Source organism: Lynx rufus, unplaced genomic scaffold (genome assembly GCF_022079265.1).
Source record: "Lynx rufus isolate CCGP_SWC_20201006 ecotype Redwood Valley unplaced genomic scaffold, mLynRuf1.p SCAF_1, whole genome shotgun sequence".
Taxonomy (NCBI): domain Eukaryota; kingdom Metazoa; phylum Chordata; class Mammalia; order Carnivora; family Felidae; genus Lynx; species Lynx rufus.
Genome location: NW_025814823.1, coordinates 11,286,867 through 11,314,541, shown reverse-complemented (window position 1 = coordinate 11,314,541; position 27,675 = coordinate 11,286,867). Strand labels below are relative to the sequence as shown.

At 38.4% G+C, this 27,675-nt stretch overlaps 1 protein-coding gene across 3 annotated transcripts in view; it reads right to left on the bottom strand.

Annotated features, from left to right (window-relative positions):
• FRY (FRY microtubule binding protein) overlaps positions 1-27,675 on the bottom strand; it is a 263,906-nt gene that overhangs the window by 144,345 nt on the left and 91,886 nt on the right. For all 3 annotated transcript variants that reach the window (XM_047078564.1, XM_047078572.1, XM_047078581.1), the window contains exons 8-12: positions 22,779-22,947; positions 19,441-19,533; positions 19,248-19,346; positions 17,377-17,478; positions 257-360 (exon numbers count right to left, since the gene is read on the bottom strand). In XM_047078564.1, the coding sequence (XP_046934520.1) occupies positions 257-360; positions 17,377-17,478; positions 19,248-19,346; positions 19,441-19,533; positions 22,779-22,947 (567 nt within the window). The remainder of the gene's footprint in view (positions 1-256; positions 361-17,376; positions 17,479-19,247; positions 19,347-19,440; positions 19,534-22,778; positions 22,948-27,675) is intronic.

The window sequence follows — 27,675 nt, the reverse complement described above, 5'->3', positions numbered from 1 at the left end:
ACACGGTGAATGCAACCTTGGCCGTGGAAGCTTGCCGTCCTAGTAGAGGCCGAAATTTCTGTAATGGCTGCTAAGCTACTAAGCAAAGACTGAAAATGTCCTTAGGACTTAGATCTTTTAGAAAGTGTCAACTTTGAATAGTTTTTACTTTGGTTAATACAGGTAGCAGTAAAACAAAACACCCTCTTTATTGGCTGAGTAATGGTTACAATTAACTCAGTGAGGTAGTTACCATTAACCCAAACCAGATCCTTACCTCTGAGTAGCTGTGTTGCTTTCACATTTAATTCGAATCATGTAAACCCAGAGTAATCTGTATAGAGATTCCAGTGCAACCCGAGCCATCTTGGGGTCTTTATTCTGCAACAGAAACCAGGATGTAAGATAGCATTAAATTTAAGATTTAATTAATATTAGGTGGTAAAAAAAAAAAAGATTAAATGGTACTGTATGGAATGTATGGAGATTATTCTTTTCTGAATGGCTTAGAAATGCAGGGCCCCTACAAGGCACTGCATCATCTGGGATTTATGGAGTATTTGCGTCCGGGTGTCCATTGTGTAAATAATCTATGAGGAGGGATCCAAATAGCCATGAGGGCAGGGCAGAGTGGTTCCGGGGGAAGTCATGTCATTCTCTCTTTTGCCAAGGTGAATACTTGAAATTGCCTTCTTCCTCCAGCCCTAGGGAACCTGTATTCTCTAGCACTAAGAGAATAATTAATCTCTTCTTTCTAGTGTTGATTATGCCCTTGTAAACATTGTTTTTGTTTTGATTCCCCAAGTTCCCTACCCACCCCCCCCCCCCACTGCCTGAATCTAATTACCCACCAACATTTATTGAGATGAATGTGTACTAGGCACTGTGTTAGAACATGGGATATAGAGATAAAAGATAATCCCTTTCCCTAAGTTGTTTACAACCTCTGGGGGATGGGAGATGGATAAAAACCAATCAACTCTAAGGCAGTAGAAAAAACTGGTAGGCACAGGAGCTAAAGAATGAAAACAGAAAGAAAGACAAGCTATGGCAAGCTCAAGGAAGGTCAGGAAAAATTTTCAGGGGCACATGAAAACTCAGATGAACTTTAATCCAATCATTTACTCATTTGTTCATTCAACAAACACTTGAGTGGCTACAGTGGGCCAGGTACTGTGCTTGGCACAATATGAAACTTTGCACGGTGTAAAAGGATGATGGGAAGGGAGAGCGTGTGGAAGCTAAGAGAGCTGAAGAAGACTGGTCATGTCTCACACCCTGGCAATAGTTTGTATTCCAGTGCCTAGGGCCAGATGAAGGAGCAGGGGCTGATGAGGGTTATGAGGAAGGCAAGGGTGATGTGTGGGACCCTGCATGCCAGGTTAACAAAGGGGACCAGGGTTCTCCTGATGGTGACAGGAAGCCACTAAGATCAAGGAGGCCACGGAAGAAGTCCCCACACCGTGGGGAAAGGAACAGAGGCAGGAGACCAACTGTGACAGAGCTGCTGGCTTCTGGGTAATAACAGGCCAGAGAGGAAGCAACGAATTCTTTCCTCACTGTCCTGTCTTAATCTAATCATATTCCTCTTGATTTAAAAATCATGCACTGGATAGTTTCCCTGATGCCTGTGGGATCCAGGTAACATTTCTTGGCGTAACTGACCAGTCAATATGTAGCTCTAATCTACCTTTTCTGCCTCCATCCTGCTTTTCCCCCACAAGCTTCCTCAACTGTGGCCAGGCCATGTTCATTCCATTTCCATGTCAAGAGTGGGTTCCTTCACCCCTTGCCCCTGCCTCCTTCTTTTCTATCAGGTGAACCCTACTCCTTCTCAGTCAACTTGAACATCCCCTCTTTTGTGCAGGCTTCTCTGTTCCTCCCCAGGGTCCTCAACCTCGTACCATTAAAGCTAATTATTCTGTCCTGAATGTCTTCTGACCTTCAAACAACCTCTAGCAAACGGTCTTGTTTAGATGTCGGAAAGGAAGGGGCATTATTTACTGTAATATCTTTTAGAATTCCTGCCATTCTTCAAGGGGTCGATAACTGTTTCCTAAACCGTGTTTAAATGTCACTTTTAACTGTCTTACAAGTTTTTTGCTCTTACGTTACTTCTCTTCCCTTATTTATTTATCTTGTCATAATTGTCTTAGCTGTTTTATTCTTAGTGTAGATAATTTGGTACTGATTTTTGTAGAATTCATAAGTGTTTAGACATAAAGTTTATTTTTAGGCTATTTATGTAAATAAATTTTATGGAAAAGACTATAGAGAGTAGTTTTTTAGATTTAGGAAAAGTGGATTTCTTACGTCAAATTTTTGGCGTGATCATTATTATAAACTTCTAAATTTCTACATGCATTTAGGTCTGTTTTTAGAATTTTATTAGTCTGTCCATTCATGTGCTAATACCACATTATTTTCAGTTTAACATGTGTTTTATTACTAGATTATACACCTGAAACTAATATTACACTGTATGTTCACTAACTGGAACTTTTCTAGCTCTAGGGAAAAAAAGGCTCCGACTTTTTTTTTAAGGCCCCAACTTTTTTAAAGCATACATTTATATACAAAGGACAATTTTTTGCTTGTTTGATTTGCCTGTTTGGTTACATAAAGAAACTTTAAGTAAACGACTAAACTGTAAAGTTGCATTTAAAATATTCCATCATTAAAAAATTGGGGTTATTGTGTTTTTCTAGATTTTTAAAATTTTTAATTTTTTTTAAAGTTTACTTATTTATTTTGAGAGAGAGGGAGGGAGGAAGGGGGAGAGAGAGAGAGAGAGCAAGCATATAAGCAGAGGAGGGGCAAAGAGGATTCCAAGCAGCCTTCTTGCTGACACCACACAGAGCCCAATCTGGGACTCAAACTCATGAGCTGTGAGATCACAACCTGCACTGAAATCAGGAGTCGGACACTTAAGCGACTGAGCCACCCAGGCATCCCCTTCCTTAAGGGACTTCTAATCACCTCCTGGATGTCTCTGTTCCGTGATGTAGTACATGAGGGGGCCTTTGGCAATCTGGCTCCCCCATTACTACCTCCTAGGTTTGGTGCACACCATGTCATTATATCCCTTCTGCAATTTCCTAAATGCCTCAAATGCCTTCCTACCCCTGGTCTATTTGGAAAACTTCTATTCCCTGGAGAGATTCAGTTAGGTGTTATCTCCTCTGTTAAATCCTCTACTATTACAACAACTATTTCTCCTCCCCTGCCCCCCCACCCCCTGCAGAGAGACTGCCAAGTGCCTCTACCCTCTGCTTCCATAATGTTGTTCTACCCCTTTATGTTTCTTACCAGACTGTGAACTCCAGAATTTTGGTTTGTTCATTTTTGTGTCCTCAATGACTGCCATACAACAGGCTATCAGTAAACATCAATGTAAAAAAAGCAGACTGTGAGTAGTTGCAGAACAACTTGATGCATAAGCAAGATGTCTTTATCTAGAACCTATACAAGGAGGCAGTTTGAGACAGTGGCATAGAACCATCCTGAACTTACCTCCTCCTAAGGACACAACAAATCTATACTACATATGGAACAGTTCCCTATGGAAAGAACCTGAGAACTAGCTGAACAGCTACTTTACAACAAAGGGTAAAAGAGCCACGTCAGTACAGGTAGGAGAGGCAGATACGTGGTCTTGACAAAAAAATCCTACCCTCAGAGTGGTGACCCACCATGGGGAGGGGTCTCATGAATAAGGAATTCCTCCCTGAGGAGCATGGAGTTTGTTTCCACATTAGCCACCCCATCCCTTGGGACCTGCATCAGAGAAATGAGCCCCCAAATGGGTCACTTGGGAAATGAACAGGGCTTATATCCACGAGAGCAATAGGGCGGGAGGGAAAGAGAGAGTTTCTGCTCTTAAAAGGCTCACACGCAGATTCACTCTCCCTGGGACCCAGTGAAAAAGCAGCAGTTAGAGAAGAGCCTAGACCATATGTGAAGAAGATAAAGTTGCTGATATTAAGGCACGTGTTAGAAGGGCAAAAGACTGTTGGGACTCTGCCTAGGGATGGAGGTGCTGGTGGGTGACATTTTTACCTTCTTTCTCTACCTTGCTGGTGCTGGCACTGGGAAGTACTATTTTTGCACTCACTCTAACCAACCAGTGGCAACTCCCATCCCCCATGCCACTGCTTTGGATTTGCACCTCTTGTGTTGCTCCTATAATGTCACCCCTGTGCCCCTTGACCTACCAAAGCCAGCATGCATGCACAGCCCACACAAGGGGATGCCCTTGAGTTTTAGGCTCTGGTGGCCAGGGGGATTGCATTTGTAGACGCTATGAGTCTTAAAAAACCAGAGAGACAGTTCCAGAGACAACCAAGAGCTAGGGCAAAGTTAAATATTAAGGTTCATTGCTTACATAGGGCCACCCCCTTAAGACTGGGTGAGATAGCTATTTTGCCTAACACATAGAAACAAACAGAGAGAGTCAAGCAAAATGAGGAAACAGAGGAATATATTCCCAACAAAAGAACAAGATAAAACCCAGGAGAAAAAAAAAAAAAAAAACTTTACTGAAATGGAGATACATAATTTGCCCGATAAGGAGTTAAAGTAATGGTCATAAAGATGCTCACTGAACTGAGGAGAAGAATGGATGCACACAGAAAGATTTCAACATAGAAGAAAAACAAGAAAAGATCAGAAAGTCCCAACTGACTTTTGACTGCACTAAAAAATATACTAAAAAGGTTTAACAGCAGACTAGATGAGGCAGAAGGAAGAATCAGTGATCTGGGAGACAGGGCAGTAGAACTCACCCAAATAGAAAAGCAGAAAGAAAAAAAATAATTAAAAAAAAATAAAGATAGCTTAAGGGACCTATTAGACAACATCAAGCAGAATACAGGGCTTCCGGGAGGAAGAGAGAGAGAGAGAGAGGGGCAGAAAACTTATTTCAAGAAATAATGGCTAAAAACTTCCCTAAAAAACTTCCAAACAAGAATATCGTATGCAGCAAGATTATCATTTAGAATTTAAAAAGAGATAAGGATTTCTGCAGACAAGCAGAAGCTAAAGGAGTTCATCACCACTGAATTGGCCCTAAAAGAAATGTTGAAGAGACCGCATTAAGCTTAAAACAAAGGGCACACTAATTAGTGATAAGCGAACACATGAAAGTAAAAATCTCACAGGTAAAGGTAAATATATAGTAAAAAAAAAAAAAAGTGGACTAATCACAGTTAGTATGAATGTTAAAAGACATAGTAAAATAACAATATACTAATTACTTAAGGGATACACAGAGATGTAAAATGTGACATCAAAAACACAAAAATGCAGAGTTTTAGAATGCATTCAAACTTAACTTGCTATCAACTTAAAATAGACTATTAAATATATAGGCTGTTAGATGTCAGTCTCATGGTAACCACAAAGCAAAAACCTCTAAAAGATACATAAAATATAATAAAGGGCATTGGGGCGGCTCAGTCAGTCAAGCTTCTGCCTCCTGATCTCGGCTTAGGTCATGATTTCACGGTTCGTGAGACTGAGCCTCACATCGGTCTCTGCACTTACAGCACGGATCCTGCTTGGGATTCTCTCTCCTCTCTCTCTGCCCATCCCCCACTTGCACGCTCTCTCAAAATAAATAAACTTAAAAAGATAATGAGAAAGGAATCTAAGCATAACACCACGGAAAGTCATCAAATCGCAAGGGTACAAAGCAAAAGAAGGAAAACAGAGAGAAACTACTAACAGCCAGAAAAAAATTAATAAAATAACAGTAAGTACAGACCTATGAGCAACTACTTTAAATGTAAATGGACTAAGTGCTCCAATCAAAAGACATAGGTGTTGAATGGATAAAAAACCCAAGACTCATATATGCTGCCTATAAGAGATTCACTTTAGATGTAAGGACACATACAGACCGAAAGTGAAGGGATGGAACAAGATTCCATGCAAACAGAAACCAAAAGAAAGCTGGGGTAGCTGTCCTGACATCAGACAAAACAAACTTGAAAATAAAGACTATAATAAAAGACAAAGAAGGGTATTACATAATGACAAAGGGGGTCAATCCAACAAGAAAATACAACATCCGTAAATATTTACACACCCAACATACAAGCACCTAAATGTATAAAATGAATATTAACAAACCTAAAGGGAGAGACTGACAACAACACAATAGTAAGTAGGGAACTTTAAAGCCCCACTTACATCAATGGATAGATCACCTAGGCAGAAAATCAATAGGGAAATATTGGCTTTAAATCACACATTAGACTTTAAATGGTACATTACACTAGATGGACTTAATAGATGTATACAGAACATTCTTTCCCAAGTCAGTAGAAAATACAATTCGACTCAAGTTCACGTGGAACATTTGCCAAGAGAGATCATACGTTAGTCGACAAAACAAGTCTAAATAAATTTAAGAGGACTGAAATCGTATCAAGCATCTTTTCCAACCATAGTACGAAGGTAAAAGCCAATTACAAAAAGAAAATTGGAAAAATCACAAATATGGGGAGATTAAACAGCATACTAATGAATAACCAATGAGTCAATGAGGAAATCAAAGAAGAAATTAAAAAAATACCTTGAGACAAACAAAAATGGAAATACAATGTACCAAAATCTATGGATACAACAAAAGCAGTTCTAAGAGGAAAGATTATATTGATGTAGGCCTATCTCATGGAACAAGAGAAATATCAAATAAGCAATCTAACTTTAAACCTAAAGTAACTGGACAAGAAGAACTGTTAAAGCCCAAAGTTATCAGAAGGAAGGAAATAATAAAGATCAGAGTGGAAATAATGAGATAGCAACTAAAAGATATAGAGAAGATCAATGAAACTAACAGCTGGGTCTTTGAAAAGATAAACAAAATTGACAAGTTTTTGGGCTAGACTAAAAGAAAAATAGAGAGGGCTTAAATAAATAGAATCAGAAAATAAAGAGGAGAAATTGCAACTGATACAAAAGAAATACAGAAGATGATAAAGGACTATTATGAACAATTATATGCCAACCACTTAGACAACATACAAGAACTAAATTAATTCCTAGAAACATACCATCTTCCAAAACTGAATCATAAATAGAAAAATCTGAACAGACCAACTACTAGTAAGGAAACTGAATCAGTAATAAAAAAACTCCCAACAAAGAGAAGTCCGGGACCAGATGGCTTCACTAGTGAATTCTACCAAACCTTCAAAGAAGGTTTAATATCAATCCTTCTTAAACTCTTCCAAAAACTTGAAAAGAAGTGAATACTCTCAAACTCATTTTATGATGTCAGCATTACCCTGATACTAAAACCAGACAAGAACACAACAACAACAAAAAAGAAAGTTACAGGCCAATATCCCTGATGAACATAGATGCAAAAATCCTCAACGAAATATCAGCAAACTGAATTCAAGAAGACATTTAAAGGATTATACACCATGATCAAATGGGATTTATTCCAGGGATGGAAAGATGGTTCTACATTTGCAAATCAATCAACATGATAAGCCACATCAACAAAATGAGGGATAAAAATCCTCTGACTTCTCAATAGATGAAGAAAAGCATTTGATAAATTCAATATCCATTTATGATAAAAACTCACAACAAATTGAGTACAGAGGGAATGTACCTCGAAATAATAAGGGGCCATATACCGCAAGCCCACAGAATATCATACTCAGTGGTGAAATACTGAAAGCTTTTCCTTTACGATCAGGAACAAGGCAAAGACACTCACTTTCACCACTTTTATTCAACATAGTATTGGAAGTCCTACCCAGAACAATTAGGCAGAAAAAAACAAATAAAAGTCATCAAAATTGGAAAGGAAAACGTAAAACTATCACTATTTGCAGACAACATAATTTAATACATAGAAAAACCTAAAGACTCTACCAAAAAACTTACAATAAACAAATTCAGTAAAGGTGCAAGGTACAAAATCAAAATACAAAAATCTGCTGCATGTTTAGACACTAACAACAAACTATCAGAAAGTGAAATTAATAAAATAATCCCATTAACAATTTCATCAAAAAGAATAAAATACCTAGGAATAAATTTAACCAAGGATGTGAAAGACTTGTACACTGAAAACTATAAGACATAGATGAAAGAAATTAAAGAAGACACAAATAAATGGGAAGATATTCTATGCTCATAGATTAAAATAATTAATATTGTAAAAATTTCCATATTACCCCAAAGTAATTTACAGATTCAGTATAATCTCTACCAAAATTCCAATGCATTAAAACATTTTTTTTTAATGTTTATTTATTTTTGAAAGAGAGAGCATAAGCAGGGGAGGGGCAGAGAGAGAGGGAGACACAGAATCTGAAGCAGGCTCCGGGCTCTGAGCTGTCAGCACAAAGCCTGATGTGGGCTTGAATTCATGAACAGCGAGATCATGACCTGAGCCTAAGTCAGATGCTTAACTGACTGAGCCACCCAGGCTCCCCTCCACTGGCATTTTTCATAGAAATATAACAATCCTAAAATTTGTGTGGTACCACAAAAGGTCCCAAGCAGTGAAAACAATCTTGAGAAAAACAAAGCTGGAGGCATTATGCTCCTTGATTTCAAAATACATCACAAAGCTATAGTAATCAAAATAGTATGGTATTGACATAAAAACAGACACATATATCAATGGACTAGAGGGCACAGAAATGAATACAAGCATACATGGTCAATTAATTTACAACAAAGGAGGCAAGAATATACAAGAAGAAAAACGTTTTTTCAATAAATGGTGTTGGGAAAACTGGACAGCCACATGCAAAAGAATTAAATTTTACCACTATCTTACAATGTACACAAAAATTAACTAAAAGTAGATTAAGGACTTCAATGTAAGACCAGAAATCACAAAACTCTTAGAAGAAAACAGGCAGTAAGTGCTAGAGATTGCTCTTGGTGATAGTTTTTGGATCTGACTCCAAAAGCAAAGGCAACAAAACAAAAATAAACAAATGGAACAACATCAAACTAAAAAGTGTCTGTCAAACAAGCAAAGGAAAACATCAACAAAATAAAAAGGCAACTTACTGAATGGGAGAAGGTATTTGCAAATCATATATCTGATAACGGGTTAATATCCATAGTATATAAAGAACTCACACAGCTCAATAACAAAATACAAACGATCACACTAAAAACTGGGCAAAGGATCTGAATAGATACATCTCCAAAAAAAAAAAAAAAAGAAAAAAAAACACACACACAGATGGCCATCAGGTATGTGAAAAGATGCCCCAAACCACGCATTGTCAGGGAAATGCAAATCAAAACTACAATGTGACATCACCTCACACCTGTCAAAATGGCTATTACCAAAACGACAAGAAATAACAAGTGTTGGCAAGGATGTGGAGGAAAGAGAACCATCCTACACTGTTGGTTGAAATGTAAACTGATGTAGCCACTATGGGAAACAGGATGGAAGTTCCTCAAAACATTAAAAATAGAACCGCCATATGATCTAGCAATTCCTTCTGGGTATTTATCTGAAAAACAAACACACTAATTAAAAAAGATATATGCTCCTCTATTTACTGCAGCATTCTTTACGATAGCCAAGATATGGAAACAGCCTAAGTGTCCATCAATGGATAAATGGATACAGATAATGGATAAAAGTGGAATATTACTCAGCCATAAAACGAATGAAACTTCGCCATTTGTGATAACATGGGTGAACTTTGAGGGTATTATGCTAAGTGAAATAAGTCAGACAGAGAAAGACAAATACCATACGATTTCACTTATATTTGGAATCTAAAAAATAAAACTAAATAACAAACGGAACAGAACTCATAGATACAGAGAAGAAATCGGTAGTTGCCAGAGGGGAAGGAGGTGGGGGTGGGCAAAATGGCTGAAGGGCATCAAGAGGTACCAACGTGATTAAAAAACAAGTAAGTCATGGGGATGTAATGCAATGCACAGCATGGTGACCGCAGTCAGTAACTTTGTATTACAAATTTGAAAGCTGCTAAGAAAATAAGTTCTTATCACAAGAAAAAAAAAATTTTGGGGGCGCCTGGGTGGCTCAGTCGGTTGAGCGTCCGACTCTGGCTCAGGTCATGATCTCACAGCTTGTGGGTTCGAGCCCCGCGTCGGGCTCTGTGCTGACAGCTCAGAGCCTGGAGCCTGCTTCGGATTCTGTGTCTCCCTCTCTCTCTGACCCTCCCCCGTTCATGCTCTCTCTCTGTCTCGAAAATAAATAAACGTGCAAAAAAAATTAAAAAAAAATTTTTGTAACTTTGTATTGCGACAGATGGTAACTAGACTTATGCGGTGATGCTTTTGCAATGTATACAAATGATGAACCCTTATGTTGAACACCTGAAACTAATACAATGTATGTCAAATATACTTCAATTAAAAACAAAGAACCTACATACAATAGGCAACCTTTGGTATGTAGCTGAAATTAATCTACATGGTTCAATGATATTACTAAACATCTTCTACTTGTAATGGCATTCTGATATTGCAAAAGTGCTTTCACGGGCGCCTGGGTGGCTCAGTCAGTTAAGTGTCCGACTTCGTCTCAGGTCATGATCTCACAGGTCATGGGTTCGAGCCCTGCATTGGGCTCTGTGCTGACAGCTCAGAGCCTGGAGCCTGCTTTGAGTTCTGTGTCTCCCTCTATCTCTGCCCCTGCCCCGCTCATGCTCTGTCTCTGTCTGTCTCTCAAAAATAAATAAACTTTAAAAAAATATGAAAAAAAAGTACTTTCACATACTATGCCATTAGTTGAGGGATTTTATCATTGAGACAGACCAAATGACTTGCTCAGAGTCATTAGGCTGGTAAATGACAAACAGCTGTTAGGAACTGACTTCTCCAGGAAGTACTATTTTCTTAGAAACTGGAATGTATATCTGACATGAGGCTTACTGTAGCCGGGATTGTTATCAATGCTCTACATATGTTATTAACTCATTTTAATTTTCACAACAATATGAGGTAGATACTGTCATTGTTCTCACCGGGCAGATGAAGAAATCAAGGCACAGGAGGGCTAATAAGTGGCAGTGCTAGAATTTGAACCTAGACTATCTGGTTCTAGTGTCTTCTAAGCATTAATTTTTATATACTGTTTAATATTATATGGTTCAAATATGGTGCTGGCACCTACTAGACTGTACTCTACTGAAAACAGGATTTCCTCCTCAGTGTTTTTGTATTCCAGTAGCAGCTAACACAATAAGGGTTTGATAAATATTTTCAGGATGTAAACATTTTAGCATATGTCTCAAACCACTGATAGCTATCAAAAATCTCCACTTCGAGATCAAAGGACTCTTCTTCCATTGTAATCTGCTTCTCCATTAATTCATTAACAACAATATATTAATTGATTGTGGCTCTGAGGTTACACGGATAAAAGTGTCCAAGAAACTAGTAGGCTTCAGAGTGGATCTTCCCCGTACCCCTTCCCCTCATCTCAGTGCTGGTCACCAACACACTTCACGTGACATGTCAGCTGGCCCAGCATCATGCCCACTTTCCTTAAATTTTGCTTTTGCTTTACTTAAAGCAATTCAGTGTTAACTGTAACCAGCAGGGAGAATTGAATTCACTGGCAACTTGGCTGGTGACAGGGTCATTTGAAAGACCAATATTTGTCAAGATCCACCCGCTGACCGTTGGTACTAAGTCACGTGAGCTTTTTATGAACATGCACATTTCTTGACTGCACTCAGACATTCTCAATCAGAATTTCTGGAGGTAGGTTTCTTTTTTTTTTTTTTTTTAACAATTTTTTTTTTTCAACGTTTATTTATTTTTGGGACAGAGAGAGACAGAGCATGAACGGGGGAGGGGCAGAGAGAGAGGGAGACACAGAATCGGAAGCAGGCTCCAGGCTCTGAGCCATCAGCCCAGAGCCCGACGCGGGGCTCGAACTCACGGACCGCGAGATCGTGACCTGGCTGAAGTCGGACGCTTAACCGACTGCGCCACCCAGGTGCCCCTGGAGGTAGGTTTCGAGAAGCAGCATCTGTAACAGGCCACCTTGACGATGCGGTGCGTGCTAAGGTCAAGCTCTATTGACAGAGATTGATAAATAATTTTAGTTACCTTTTGATCTTGTTATACTCAAATACCTTCTAGTTCTCTCTTCCACTTCAACTAGAGCCATTGAAGTAAATCTATTTTTTTCTGTTGTATTCTCTTGCATATCATAGTCAACCCCTTTCTGCTTTCAGGCATTTCCTTTTGATACTCTGATCATAATTCCCTTATCAATGACCATATTACCCAAAGAACACACATGCTGTAATTTAAGGATAAGCTTTAAAACTACTGAGCCAAAGATTTATGATTATTTTCTCTCATCTGAATAAATAAGGCACTCATGGAAAGTAATATCCTTGTCAGCTGATTACTAATTTTTAAACCCTGTTTATGTGCACTGTTTGAATTTATAAATCCCACTTTGAAATGTGCCTCGGACAGATCTGAAACAGATGAAAAGAGATTTTCTCAAGTTTACAGAAATGAGATTAATATCAAAGCAGAATAACTGCTTCTACAAAATTATTATTTAAAATAGCCAATACTATATCACTTAAAGTTGACATTTACAAAAAGAATAGTAGTTGTTTTAAAATAAATGGTGCCATACATTTTAATGCATTCTACCAAGGGCTGTGGAATCCTTATAAAGATATCATTAATTATCTTACTATTATATGAAAAGTTTAAAAAAAGCATTCCTTAAACTTCATTGTGATCATTACACAAATATACATTACGTTCTAATGACAAGTTTCATCAAATATATTTATGGCAGCCATACTATTTTTGAGATTCTTAATGGAAATCAAGAGATTGAACCTAGATAACCTGGTTCCAGTGTCTTCAAAGCATTACTTTTTCTACTTTGTTTAATATTGTATGAAGGCCCATTCAAATATGCTATCGGTGTCTACAAATCCTTGCACACTCCCTCTTCTGCTCCTCCTGATGTATCATTCTGTCACAATATCCTACTTGATTTTATTTACAGCAGTTACTACTCTCTGAATTTTTCTTCTTGTATATTTGTTTACTTGTTTGCTGTCTGACTTCACTAAATTACAAGGTCTAAGAGGTCAGAGAGTGTTAGTGTCTTATTCATCACTTATTCCCAGCACTTAGAATAGTGCCTGGTACACACTTGTAAAAAATTGTTGGGGCACCTGGGTGGCTCGGTTGGTTAAGTGTCTGACTCTCGATTTTAGCTCAAGTCGTGATCTCATAGTCCTGGAATCGAGACCCCATAGGCTCTGTGCTGACCATGGAGCCTGCTTGGGATTCTCTCTCTCCTCTCTCTTTGCCCATCCCTGCTTTCTCTCGCTCTCTCTCAAAATAAATATATTTATAAATATAAATAAACATTTAAAAAAGTTGTTGACCAACTGACTGACTACAAAAATGAATGCATTCAAGTCCTAGCACAAGCAGGGACTGAGATGAATGGTAAATCATTTTTAATTCATTCATTCATTCATTCACATGAGCAGTGACTAAGATGAATGAAGAATCATTTAAAAAAAATTTTTTTAATGTTCATTTATTTTTGACAGAGAGAGAGAGAGAGAGAGATAGAGCATGAGCGGGGGAGGGGCAGAGAGAGAGGGAGACACAGAATCTGAAACAGGCTCCAGGCTCTGAGCTGTCAGCACAGAGCCCGACACGGGACTCGAACTCGCAAACAGTGAGATCATGACCTGAGCCGAAGCCAGATGCTTAACCGATTAAGCCACCCAGGCGCCCCAGAATCATTTTTAACTAATTAATTAATTCATTCATTCATCCATTCTTCAGATGAAGTATTGTTATTGGAGAAAAATATTTAGAAAAACATAAATAATATCAATGAAAGCATTAGGGAGAGCTAGGTGGAGCTAATGACATTGTCATGATGAAACCAGACAATGTATGTAAACCCCCAGCCATTGGCTTGCCTCATAACAGATCTCTAAGTACTGAGAGTTATTGTGGTTATTAATTATATAGTAAACACATTTTTTAACCTTTAAAGTTTCTTTTATGATTTTGTTTTGTTTTTATAATCTGGACCTCTTAATCATAAAATAAAAAAAATTTAAAAATTGTTCTAATTATATCCATTTTCAAGGATGAGAAACTAACACATAGGTTTTATGAATCCACATACTTATTATAAATAATACATGTTAAAAGAACTAGTAATAAATGGAGATTCACAACAAAAAAACTAAGTATTATTAAATCAAGTTTCAAAATGTATTTCCTTTTTCCAGAATTAGGTATATTATGGCACATGCGAAGAGAATGTATCAATTTTTAATTACTCCATATGTTCAGATTCTGCCATAAAATATATAGAAGAAAAAAGTATTGGTTACTACTAAGCAAGAGTGCTAGTGTTGTGGTCCAAAGGTGCCATAAATTGTCCATCACTTTACAAGGGTAAATTGCTAATATAGGGTTGACCTACTTAACAACGGTAAATAAAGACTTCAAGTCTGTGTTTCCAAAGCAACCTGCTTCTGACAGACTGACTCGGAAGATAAACCAGGGCACTGACATTAAATGAGCGTTGAATCTGAGAGCTTGTTTACTTTGAAAGCATCATTTTTTTCATGCTCAAACACACTTCTATTCTGCTATATGTCACGCTGCTGCCTTGATGACTGGCGTCTGCAGAACACATCAAGGATGGCTACCAAGTTCAACGTGTAGGGTTCAAAAAGTACGTTCATTATACTTAAGCATGTGTAGGGAAGTGGGAGACAAGATGCGGAAGCGTGCTGGGAGCAAAAAGGAGAAAGGTAAAAGGGGGGAGACTTGATCTGGTGGTCTTGATAAAATGATATGGTTGGCGCTAAATGCCATAAAATACTGACGCTTATTTGAGACAAAGTATACTTCTGAAGCCACGGTAGTTTTCCTCAGGTATTTCTCACCCCAGTGAGTATCTGTGAGGAGGTTTTGGAAGATTTTCTGTCTATTTATGACATTTAAAAAAAAGGTTTTTTAAGATTTATTTTTGAGAGAGAGACAGACAGAACGTGAGTATGGGAGGAGCAGAGAGAGGGAGGCACAGAACCCGAAGCAGGCTCCGGGCTCCGAGCTGTCAGCACAGAGCCCGATGCGGGGCTTGAACTCACAAACCGCGAGATCATGACCTGAGCCGAAGTCAGACGCCCCACCGACTGAGCCACCCCAGCACCCCTATTTATGACATTTTACAGTGGTCTCATTTAATCCCTACTGGGTTTAGTTCTAAATACATGTGATACCATTTTATTTCAACTGTAATCATCAAGGGTCTTTTTCTATCTTTTAGCCTTGGGATGGTGAATTCCAACAATTTATTACCCATAAGGTAAAATATCATTGCCTTAACTTGGCCTGATCACTACCTCTTTCATGCTTCACGGGGTCTTGAATCTCTCCAAATGGCACAGGTATCTCTACCGTCAACTTCTATATTCCTGGCTGTCTCTATCATGCATTTTGAAACTTCGTTACATATCCCCCAATGAAATGCTAAGTTCCTGAAGGACAGAGACTCTATTCTATTTCTAGTTTTTATATAGTTGGCTTCCCTTATCTTTCCCACTTTCAGCAGCATCCCTAGCACCTCACGCAGTGGGCATTTCATACCTACTTGGTGAATTGAATGGAATTCTGAAATTTGGTTCAGTCTCTATATCATTGACTCTATATACCCTTTCTGATCTCATGGCCATTCTCTTAGAAATTCTAAGGCTTGAAATGGTTGCATACAGATACACCATCAGCTGGCAGCCCCACTTTTCTCTAGGGCCATTTATAACCCTGTTATTAGGACTTTTTGATGGGTTTCGACTAAAGCACCAATGTTTTAACTTCGAGGCAATTATGTTCCAAAGTAAGATTATGCTGTTATCTATCAAAGACACCTACTTTAAACCAAAAAAATTTTTTGCCTTTTTTTTGGCCACAACAATAAGTTGTCATGCAAAGTATTATTTTAATTCTAACTAAAATTCATCTCAAATGAACTCAGAATAATGTACACAGAATACTGCACTGTGAACATTCTTAATCATGTCTCTTCTTTGTTTTGAATAAAATGGCCATTTTCTGTAAAGTGTAAATGAACAAAAAATATTTTTAACTGCAACTAATAACTGAATAAGTTAACGGCGGATCAAACAACAACAAAATGACATTGTGCTGTGTGTTAGAGAGTATTATTGATGCGTAAATCTCTAAATAAAATATCGAGGAGTGGCTATTATATAATAGCTGATAACCCTGAAAAGCTTTTTGTTTTTCAGGATACTTAAAAGCTTAATTCTATATCCACTGCTATTATATTTCACTGCCAAGTGGAAGAAAATAAATGATTCTAATCTTGGATTTCACCATCAGTGCTCAAAACAGCTCTAATGCAGATTATGGTGTAATTATTGTAAATGCCAAAATAATATAATTAATCTTAACCACTTCACTAAATTAAAGTGTCTTAGAACAAAAAAGACAAGGCAACGTGTACAAGCACATACAGGGTTGTATAACTAAATATATTTCAAAAATTCTAAAGTAGCAAATATAGACGAGCTTCAAGATTTTTGGGCACCATTGGAAATAACAGGAAAATACACACTGTTTGCATTTATATTAGGGTTGATTTCCATTTAGTTGTCTTTCACCAATAGGTCACTGAAACTTAAACTATGTCTACTACTTAAAAGTTATAAAGCCAATTTTAAAACTATTCATCATAGTAGTTTTAACAGTAGCCTCCTCAGTTTTAGGAACATTGACTTCATTCCTCACATCATCCAGTACTTGTGCTAACTACCTGTAGGGCATTTGTTCAACGAATGCCTCGGGCTGATGGCCTGCCACGTGGCTTGAATAGAATGCCTTCAAATAATCGCAAATAACAGTGACAGGAAATACACGTTCTCTGTGACTAGGGCCAGTCTTCCCACAGAATGGAACTTTCCTCCCAAATATTTTCCTAGACTAGAGGCGGCAGAGGAAGGATGCGGGAGGTATAGCTGAGCTTCTGAAATCAATTCGCATGGTTCTGCCAGTGAAGTGCGGCCTCCCCTTTTTTAATCATTTAGATAAAACGCAACAATTAATGCACATAAGGGGGTATTTAATTCTACCTTGAAAGCGATCCTTATTAGAAAAGATTCATTTCCCCAAATCTGAAATGATTTCTCTTATCCTTAGTCTTCTTCTAAAACTGACTATATTTAATAAGGAGAACTCTGATTAATATTTTTTTTCACTATTCCAACAGTATAGGGAAATTCCCCCGCCCACATCAGGAGCCACTCTCAGGAGCACATGTACCAGTCTCAGACGCATATCTAGTTCACAAAAGACTTTTTTGAGCTGACAAATACTAACTTTAAGGTTGGATAAGCAGTTGTTGAGGAAAATGTGCCACCTGTTCAGGAACAGCTGCTTCTGACTGACACAGAGAAGACAGGTCACCAGGGGGTACAGGGCCTGAGGAGAAAGAAGATGAGGTCACGAGCTGATTCATATTTCATCAAATCAGGTAACGCACGTTCTCTGCGATCGCTACCTATCCACCTCCTTCTGTGGGCCAGAATAAACAGGACGCTTCGTAACACAACGAGGCCCAGGGGTGCCATGCAGAGGTAGGCATTTCACAAATGCTTTTTGATGATGATGCGGATGGAATTATCTAGAATTACATGGTGTATAATAGTGTGTAATGTATAATAAGCTTCATGTATAAGTGGAAATCTGATTTACTCATTTAGTCTTCACTTAGGGATTTTAAAAACAAACTCATTAGCTTAGATCACTCTCAATTCTCAGAAAGAAAGCAGGAAGGCACATGAATTTTAAAAATATTATTGGGCTTTTTCCTCATAAACATCTACTAGCTTGTCTTTGTCTTAGAGGTAGGTGTATATATTTTCTTTTGCATGCAATCTTCCTGTAATTAAGGAAGATTCCTCAAAGAAATGTTATTGCATTGGTAAACTCCACCAAGACAAATTTAACCACAGGAGGAATTTGCTTACGACTGAATAAACAGAGGTGCTACTGTGTTTTCCTGCCTAACTGGGCTGGTTTCCCACAGCAACTAAAGGAGACAGAAAAGCTAATGAGCGGCCACCCAAAAAATATATATGCAGAACCCATCGCCATTTTTGCTGAGCCAGATGGCATACACCTTTAGGGCTCCCAAGAATTAAAGCTAGGGAAGATCTAAACAACAATATAACTGGATCATCCATTAGGCTGAATTAGCAAACAAACAAACAAACAAACAAACAAAAAACAAAACAAAAAACAATTGCCATAATGAGAATCATTGTGTAACAATCCACTAGCTTAATATTTTAGTCCCTTGGCTTTAAACTGACTTTGAACTACACTACCATTGAGAAGAACTCTAATTCCAGCCAGCAATCTAAAACAAAACAAACTAAAACACAACACAACAAAACAAACAAACACAAAAAACTACTAGTAGTCAGTCACAACGACCACAGAAGTAAAAAATAAGCAAATCTGTCACCCCTCCCAGCAAAGCAACCCTGAATACTCGCTCAAAGAATGGTGGCAATGCTCATACTTTGAAGATTGGCAAAAACCATGTCAGCAAACATCTACCTAAATAACCTACTTCCTTCAGACTATCACAATTATAGCTCATATGCCACGTGTCGATTCATAAACCAGAGTCTTATTCACCACTGAGGGCAACGGGTTGTAGTAATTTAAAAGACTTCTCTGCACCGCTGCTTTTCAGCACAAGACCTTTCCCAAATACTGTTTTCTCAGCCTTCAGAGAATCTTTCCTACGGGCGACCATCTGCCTCCCAACCCTCTTTGCTGCCTGGTTCCATTTGATTCTGAGTATCAGGCTAGGAATCAACCAGTGAAGACTTGTGGGGATTGAAAAGATAAACTGTTATTATAAACTTTGACTTTTAGATTGGAAAAAATACCCAGAAATAAAAACAAAAATCAAGTTAAGCCAGTCTTGAAAATAAACAACAGAATCTTAAGACGAGAAGGGTCATCTGAGGTGACATGGTCTAATCCCCTTATATTACTGCGATTCAGTTATGGTCAATGTTAAGTGCAAGATCCAAAGTTTGAAATGCTCCCTCTTTCGGGGGGAGCTGTAGATAAATCTTCCATCTGGGGGGAACCCTTATGACTTTCAAGTAATTTCAGCGTAGGAATTTTAGCCTCTGCAATTTTGCATTTTGGATTTTCTCATAGTTACTAACCAACGAATGCTTCTTTCGAGAAGAAAGTTCCAGCGTGGTATCATATAGGCTTTCAACAAAGTTTCTAAGACAGGGAACATTGACTTCATTTTTAACAGCCTAAAACAGAGACCCATGTTAATATTATATTAATTACATTGTTAACTCTCTAATCTAAGTTGAGGAAATTCTTAAAAATAAAAACATAACTCACGGCAGCAACTGGGACAAGAATTTCAACAAAAAGCCCAGCCAAGGCATGTTTGATATCTTTGTCTTTGACCTCGAGGAAATAATGTGCACATTCCTAGGAAGTAGAAAAAGCATAAAGGAGGGAGAGCAGATTGAGATATGCACATAAATGCACTTAAATTTAAGTAAACAGCTCTTAAATCATACACACTGACATAGCATATTTCATAATCTAGTAAAGAAAATCACTAGATTCCAGCACTTATATTTATTTTCAAAATGGCCCCGGGGCACGTGAGTGGCTCAGTTGTTAAGCATCCGACTTCAGCTCAGGTCATGATCTCGCAGTCCGTGATTTTGAGCCCTGCGTCAGGCTCTGTGCTGACAACTCAGAGCCTGGAGCCTGCTTCAGGTTCTGTGTCTCCCTCTCTCTCTGCCCCTCTCCCGCTCGCCGTCTCTCTGTCTCTCTCTCAAAATAAATAAAAATAAAAAAAAAATTCAAAATGACCCTAATGACATTTTACAAGACTGGTGTCCTCCTATCTCTATCTCAAATCACTTTGCTGAAAGGACAAAGCATCTATAACCAGTGAGCAGATATTCATCCACTGACTTCTTGGTTGATTCATTCAGACATTCATTGCTGACAAATTTCTATTGACCATCTACTGTGTGTGGGGCCCTGGGTCCTTGATTAACCCACAAACATAGATCTCCAGAGAAGGTAAACATGGGAAGAGAGGCAGAAGATATTAAACTTATTTTAGGCCCTGTGACAGCCCCAGGCACAGAGCTGTTTACTTCTTAGCTCTGACATTTTAGGTGTGTTTATTATTCAGATAGTTTCATAAGCAAGTCTGGAATGCTTCCCTTCCTCCCACCACCCCCTCTCCCCAACCCTACCCCCAGACAAGAAACCTTTAGAATAGCTTCTCAAGTAAGGATGTCTTTTGCCTGTGGCCTACTATCTATGAAAGAGCTGTTTTGTTGTTTTGTTTTGTTTTGAGGCAGAATGAGCTGGGGAGAGGGGCAGAGGGAGAGAGAGAGAATCTGAAGCTGGATCCACGGTCAGCTCAGAGCCTGATGTGGGGCTGGATCCTATGACCCTGGGATCATGACCTGAGCCAATATCAAGAGTCAGACTCTCAACCAATTGAGCCACATTGGTGCCCCTATGAAGGCTACTTTTGGTGGCCCAGAGAATCATTTGTTAGGAAAGCTGATCTGTTTAGAATCCAACTAGCCCTTTTCTCCTTCCTGGCCTTTTTCATAATAACTTACTATGCTATTCATTAGGTATTGTTTTCATGGAAGGGTCCAGGGCTACACGTATTTGTGATGATATGTTAACGTCTATATTAGCTATTATATTTATTTTCAGTCAACATGGGGACCGTTGCCAACACAAGTTACTAAAATCCCTAGTCTATCAATTCTATATTTAGATATCAATGCAAGATAGGCGTTGCCAACATGGAAAGTCATGGTTTCTGGAATTGTGGCCCTTTTCCTACGTTACTTTGTATATGTGTGTAAACACTCTTGCAAATCGTCATTCAAATATATAGTTACATGAATTATTCACATGAGAGAGGGATAAAAATAGTTAACAGTTAGTAAGTACTTACCATGTGCCTCCTCAGAGCCACCTTCTAAGGTTATTGCCACCATCACCAGTTGGCACTAAGGTAGGTGAGGCTGGGAGGGCTTAAGCGTGACTGGGCCAAGGTCACAGGGCTGGTAAGTGCTACAGCTTGATTTTAAACCCAAGAAGCTTGATACACAGCCCATATTCTTTCTTTAAAAAATAGCTTTACTCAGACACAGTCAATATAACATGCAATTCACCCATTTAAAGTGTACAAACCAATGGCTTTTAGTACATTCATAGTTGTACATCTATCACAACAAGTTTAGGACCTTTCCACTATCCTCCAAAGAAACTTTGCGCCCTTCGGTAGTTATCTCCAACCTCCTTATCCATACCCCTTCCTCCAACTCTTCATACGATCACTAATCCACTTTCTGTGTCTATGGATTTGCCTATTCTGGACATTTTGTATAAAGGGAATCATACAATATGTGGCCTTCGGCATCTGACGGCTTTGACTTAGAGTATTGTTTTCAAGGTACATCCGTGTTGTGGCATGTTATTAGTACTTCATTCCTTTTCATGGCCAAATAATATTCCCTTTATGGATCTGCCACCATTTGTTTATCTATTCATTGGTTGATGAACATTTGGGTTATATTCACTTCTTTGTTATTATGAATAATGAATAATGTTATTATGAATAATAACATTTGCCTTCAAGTTTTTGTGGGGACATATATTTTTCTCTTGGATATATACCTAAGGTTTAACAATTGAGGAACTGCTAAACTGTTTTCCAAAGTTGTGTGATTTTATATCCCCACCAGTGTGTGAGTGTTCCGATTTCTCTACATCTCACCCACACTTGCTGTTGTCTGTCTTTTTCATTATTAGCCACTTTAGTGGGTATGAAGTGGTATAGCCTCCATTCATAATCCCTATATATAAGCTCTTTATTGATAAAGACCCTCACTAAATCCAACTCACAGCAGCATCAGAGAGAGTTTTATAAATTCTCATAGAGCTGCGTGTTCTGCAAGATCCACACTAGCAACAATTCTTTTGTTAGTACATAATGAGGAACACTGTGTAATTGACGCTTACACCTGTATGCTTTGGTTGATTTAAAAAAGAAAACCCAGGGGCGCCTAGGTGGCGCAGTCGGTTAGGCGTCCGACTTCAGCCAGGTCATGATCTCGCGGTCCGTGAGTTCGAGCCCCGCGTCGGGCTCTGGGCTGACGGCTCGGAGCCTGGAGCCTGTTTCCGATTCCGTGTCTCCCTCTCTCTCTGCCCCTCCCCCGTTCATGCTCGGTCTCTCTCTGTCCCAAAAATAAATAAAAAAAAAAAAACGTTGAAAAAAAAATAAAAAAGCCAACCTGATTCTCTCGTATAGTAGGAATAAAAAGTTTCTTCCCTAAAGTTCTGATGCCTATGAACACTAACATAGCCACCTCAATGCTATCAGGTATAAAAAGTAAAAAGATCAGCTACATTTGATTCATAGATCGATATGCAGCTGAGGAGTAAAAAAGAAAAAAAGTCAACATATACGACATTCCACCCTACAGCCTCCTGCAAAGAGGATATGAAAGTTTGAAAGTGAAATTCTATTACTGGGATACAAAGCACGTTGTGAATTGCTGAGGCAAAGGCAGGGCTCTTTCCACGTTGACAAGCAAATGACTTGGACTCAGGTCCATCATTCTGATGAAGGGAGTTGCTCAGGGTGAGGGCCCCGTGGTTCTCCTGCCCAAGACATCACCTACCTGCATAAACTGAAGAGAGGCCTCAAAGTCCTCCACTGGATACATCTTAATTCGAAAGAATTTCATCCCCATTATCAAGCTGATAATACTCTGAACGACATACGGGCTCTGCTCTTTGTGCCGTAATTCTTTTAGCTCTGCCATAAATTTCTTCTTTACAGCAGGGAATCTAAGAAGAGAACATGAGTGACTTCTCAAATCATGGGTACAAAAGTGACTGTAATGGAGGCCTCCAGCATCTAGGAGTGACGGGGACACAGCAACAGCGTTCCTTTGAATCAGGTGAAGTACATGGCTGTCATTTTGTAAGGATTCGATACTGGGGATTTGGCAAAGAGTGCAATCTTCTCCTTTCTTCTCTTATTCTCATAAGATGCTCAACATTTCCTTCAGTCAGGGAGAAGATCCAGGGCTATTTAGACGCTCTCAAAATGGTCTAGCTCTTAAATTGAGCACGACAAAAAGCTTCTTTTCCTCAGGCTTAGCAATTTCCCACATACTTGCAAACTCCAATGGCCTAAAGTATCCAATTTTAAGCCTCTAAGCAATATCACAGGCCAGCTATTTCTGACAATGACAGCAAATAATGCCAAGACATAGTCCCAATCCATTTCCAAAGTTTTCTGTCATTGTTTCTTTTATAGTTTTAGGTTAATGATTGTTGAAAAAATTATTTTCAGGTTGAAGGAAAATCTACTAATGAAAAAATACAAATCAAATCTGAAAGACGAATAAGCTTTCTACTACCTGCGCGGGATGCTACAATCAAAGAGACGCAGTCTGCAAGGAATGTAAGGTATCTGTATTATTTGAAAGGAAAATGTTAATATTTAATAATATTATAACATTATCATATAGGATTAAAACAACAGATCCTAAGAGGATGGAAAATAGTAGCAGTTCTTCCAAGTATCTAAGGTAGAGGAATATATACACAGAAGTTATCCAAACTACTTCTGAAATGGCTGGTTAAGAAAACAAGGAAAGCCTTCTAAAACTCATTGTATCTCGCTTCCTGAGACAATCAGCCTGTGGTTCTACATGTGTGAAAAGGTCAATTAGGAGTGAGGCATGACTAAAGAGGGTTATTATATTATGAAAGTTGAAGGCCCAGTAATGGAATCTGAGAAGGTTGAAACACCAACGTTGGATACCTCAATGTAGAAAGTTTGGGACAAATAAAGTAGGCTGTAAACACAGATATTGTTTCACCAGAAGGCAGTACAAGAGGTGTGTGATTGGCAAGTCGGTGTAAGAGGCTTAGAGAGAGCCGGCCATTTTCTAGTTCTCGGCTTGGGTACGGGAAGTTACATGACGCTCATCTGGTAACAGTTTGTGGAAACTGTATTTTTCTAAACCAACTTATGGATTTTTTTTCTCATGTTTGCTCCATATATTTCACAATAAAAAAGGTTTGTAAGAAGGCAACGGAGCAGAAAATATAAACTCCAAATTCCAGGGTCATCTCTCTTTTCTACTTCTTCTAGAGGAGGAAAACTATCTGATGCCGAGGATGGTGACAACGGCAGCAACAAGCAGATATCCAGCATCCACGATATGCCAGGCACAGTTCGGTGAACCCTACATTTCATCTTCACAATTATTTAATCCTTGCAACTCGAGCAGGGCACTATTATTATACCCTCTTCACAGACAAGGGAACTTGAGGCTGAGATTTCTTGATGTGATAAAGTCGCACAGCTGATAAATGGCACAGCCAGGGTTTCCAGCCAAAAGTCTGGCTCTAGAGTCCCAGTGCTTAATCTCCGTGCTATGTTATGTCTAGGCCAGTGGTTCTCAAAGTGTGGCCCCGGGATCAGCAGCAGCAGCATTGTGTGGGAACTTGTGAGGAACAGGCTTTATCTGGCCCATGCCACGCCTATCGGATAAGAAACTCTAGGGGTGAATTCCAGTAATCTCGTTCAACCAACCGTATAGGTGATTCTGATGCGCTAAAGTTTATGATGTACTGGTCTAGACTAGGAATAACAATAAGGCATATTTGTAAGATGTTTAATATTTTAGGGGCGGTTGTCTCAGTCGGTTGAGCGTCTGACCTTGGCTCAGATCATGATTTCACGGTTCATGAATTTGAGCCCCACATCGGGCTCTGTGCTGACAGCTCGGAGCCTGGAGCCTGCTTCAGATTCTGTGTCTCCCTCTCCCTCTGCCCCTTCCCCACTTGTGCTCCGTCTCTCTCTCTTTCTCAAAAATAAATAAACAATAAAAAATTTAAAAAAGATGTTTAATATTTGATGCACATTATACTCCTTTCACTTTCACAAAAACCCATTGAGTCAGGCAGTGAATGCATTCCCATTTTACAAATGAAGAAACAGATTTGGAAGATCGACACGACAAAGACGACTCAAACCCAGGTCTTCTGACATAAAGTCCAGGAATTGCCACCATACTCCAGCTGCCTTACATGCTCATGAACTATGAAATATAGTTGCTGCCCTAAGAACAGTGTATAGTTTGTTTGGGAATATAAAACGATGTAGAACTGGCCATGAGTCATGCAAATAATAACAATAATAATAATAATAATAATAGTTTGTGAGGTGCGTTCACAAGTATCTGACCCTTTGCTCCAATCTTGCTGATCCTTCTGGGAGGTGGAATGCTAGACTAGATCACTTCCTCATTTCACATTGCCTTTTATGTGAATAATACACTTAAAGAGGCTCCAAGGCGAGGAGAAAGGGCTCTTTCCAGCTGGAAAATCAGAGGAGATTTGGGGGGATTTGAGTTGAGGTAAAGGATGAGACTTTATGCAGCAACGAGAAAGGGTGGGAGGCAGAGTTGGTGTGGCAAAGCAATGGAAGGGACACTTGCAATCAAGATTATATAAATTTATTAATTCGCAACTGGTTTTTAAAAATTATGTGTTTATTCAAGTTATTTCCAAACACTAAAAAAAACCCTATTAATGACTTTTTAAATGTTTGTTTATTTATTTTGAGAGATAGAGACAGTGGGGGAGGGCCAGAGAGAGGGAGAGAGAGAGAATCCCAGCAGGCTCCGTGCTGTCAGCACGGAACCCAATGTGGGGCTTGATCCCATGAACTGTGATATCATGACCTGAGCTGAAATCAAGAGTCAGACACTGAATCGACTGAGCCACTTAGGTACCCCTCAGTGATTTTAATTTTAAATGTGAGAGTTTAAAAGGAAAAAAGTAATCTAATAGGTTAGACTTATATTGTTTTAAGGACCATTTGATACTTAAGAAAGTTTGTTTTCCATCCCTAATCCATGACTAAAACAAGAAGAGGTAGGAGAGGGCAGGTTATCTGTATAATTTACTAGTTCCACATTCTCACAAGTAGGTGGCTGACAGTCTATTTATTTCTCATTTAAGAATAAATATGGTTATCTTTTGCTTTTAAAAGTCCCAAATGACATAAATATACTATTTTAGCATAAGAAAATACCCAAATCTATTTGCACTTAAAATTTATTTTCCCCTAAAATAATTTTAGGAAAAAATAAATGTATTTTCAATGACTATGCCTTTAGTGTTTAGTACTGTCTTTAGTAAATACAGTAATTAAATCATTACTCAGTCTTTGGATTACTATAACAGCAGTATAAAAATAAACTGCTTTAAAATGTTTAGTACATATAAAAGAGTATAAGAATATGTACATCGTGTTTATATCACATAAAGAGAAAGCAATTTTGAAATCTATGAATCTTAGAGGCCATTATGACTATTTAAATAAATATACCAGATTTTAACCAAAAAAACTTACTCTAAAAAAATCTAATCTTAACCAAACTGACTTTGAAAAAGTCAACACTTTGGGCAAATATCACAAACCAGCAAAATTTTTTCCCCTTACCGGTAGGAGTTAAGTGCATTAGCACTAGTAAGATTAAAAATAGTGATTGTGCTAAAACTTAAAGACCAAAACTAAGTATTAACAACTACAGTCAGAGTAAAGACATTTCATATGCATTACCGGCTAGATATAAAATCTAAAATTAGAACTGTTACATTACTCGCTTATTTGGGAAACAAAAAAAAGATAACCACTCTGTAGTAGATAAGCATACATCCTTTTTTCCCCCACTGAGAACAAAGGAAACAGTACTTGCCTAAGGCAATGACAAAGTAATGCTTCTGGCCTACTCATGAGAAAGAGTAATGTGATAATTTGGATTATGACACTAGTTGAAGATTGTATCATCTATCAATAAAGGTTACCTATACACTAAACTAGGTGAGAATACAGCACTGTGATTACTATACATTACTGCAGGTACTGTAAGAACTCACTGGCCAAAGGGTTCTCTTACGAGTGGAAAGTACTGGAACATTGTCCAAATTGAGACATTTCACATACTTGGCTATTGCCGAATTAGGACAAATACTGACATCATGGAAATTTAAAAAAACCACGGTTGGCAAGAAAACACTGGACTGGTGGATCATAGATCTGACTTAATATGGAAATTCCTATAGCCTTAGAGTGTTGCTTGCTTATGACATTGTTTTTCAATTCATTCATAACTAACTCAAAACTGATGCGGCTAAGAAAGGTCATTCTAAGGAAACCAATATTGTTTGCATAATCCACAAAAACTAAGAAAAACACAAAAGCCATTTTTTGGCAAATTAAACTTTCCAAACGATAGTATAAGAGAATAGGGCTGAGATAATACCAAGAGGAATTACACAGGAATATGTTGAGATTTTCAGGGTTTGACACAAATCAGCCGAACACATAGCAATAACTCATTTTTCTGATCTTTTATAGGAACAAGGTACATACATATGAATGAAGCTGCCAGGCAATTGAAGCTTATCCCTTAAAAATGCCAATACTTTTATTGTTAGTTGCAATAAAAAATATATTATGCTTTTTTTTCTTGATGACTCATGAACCAC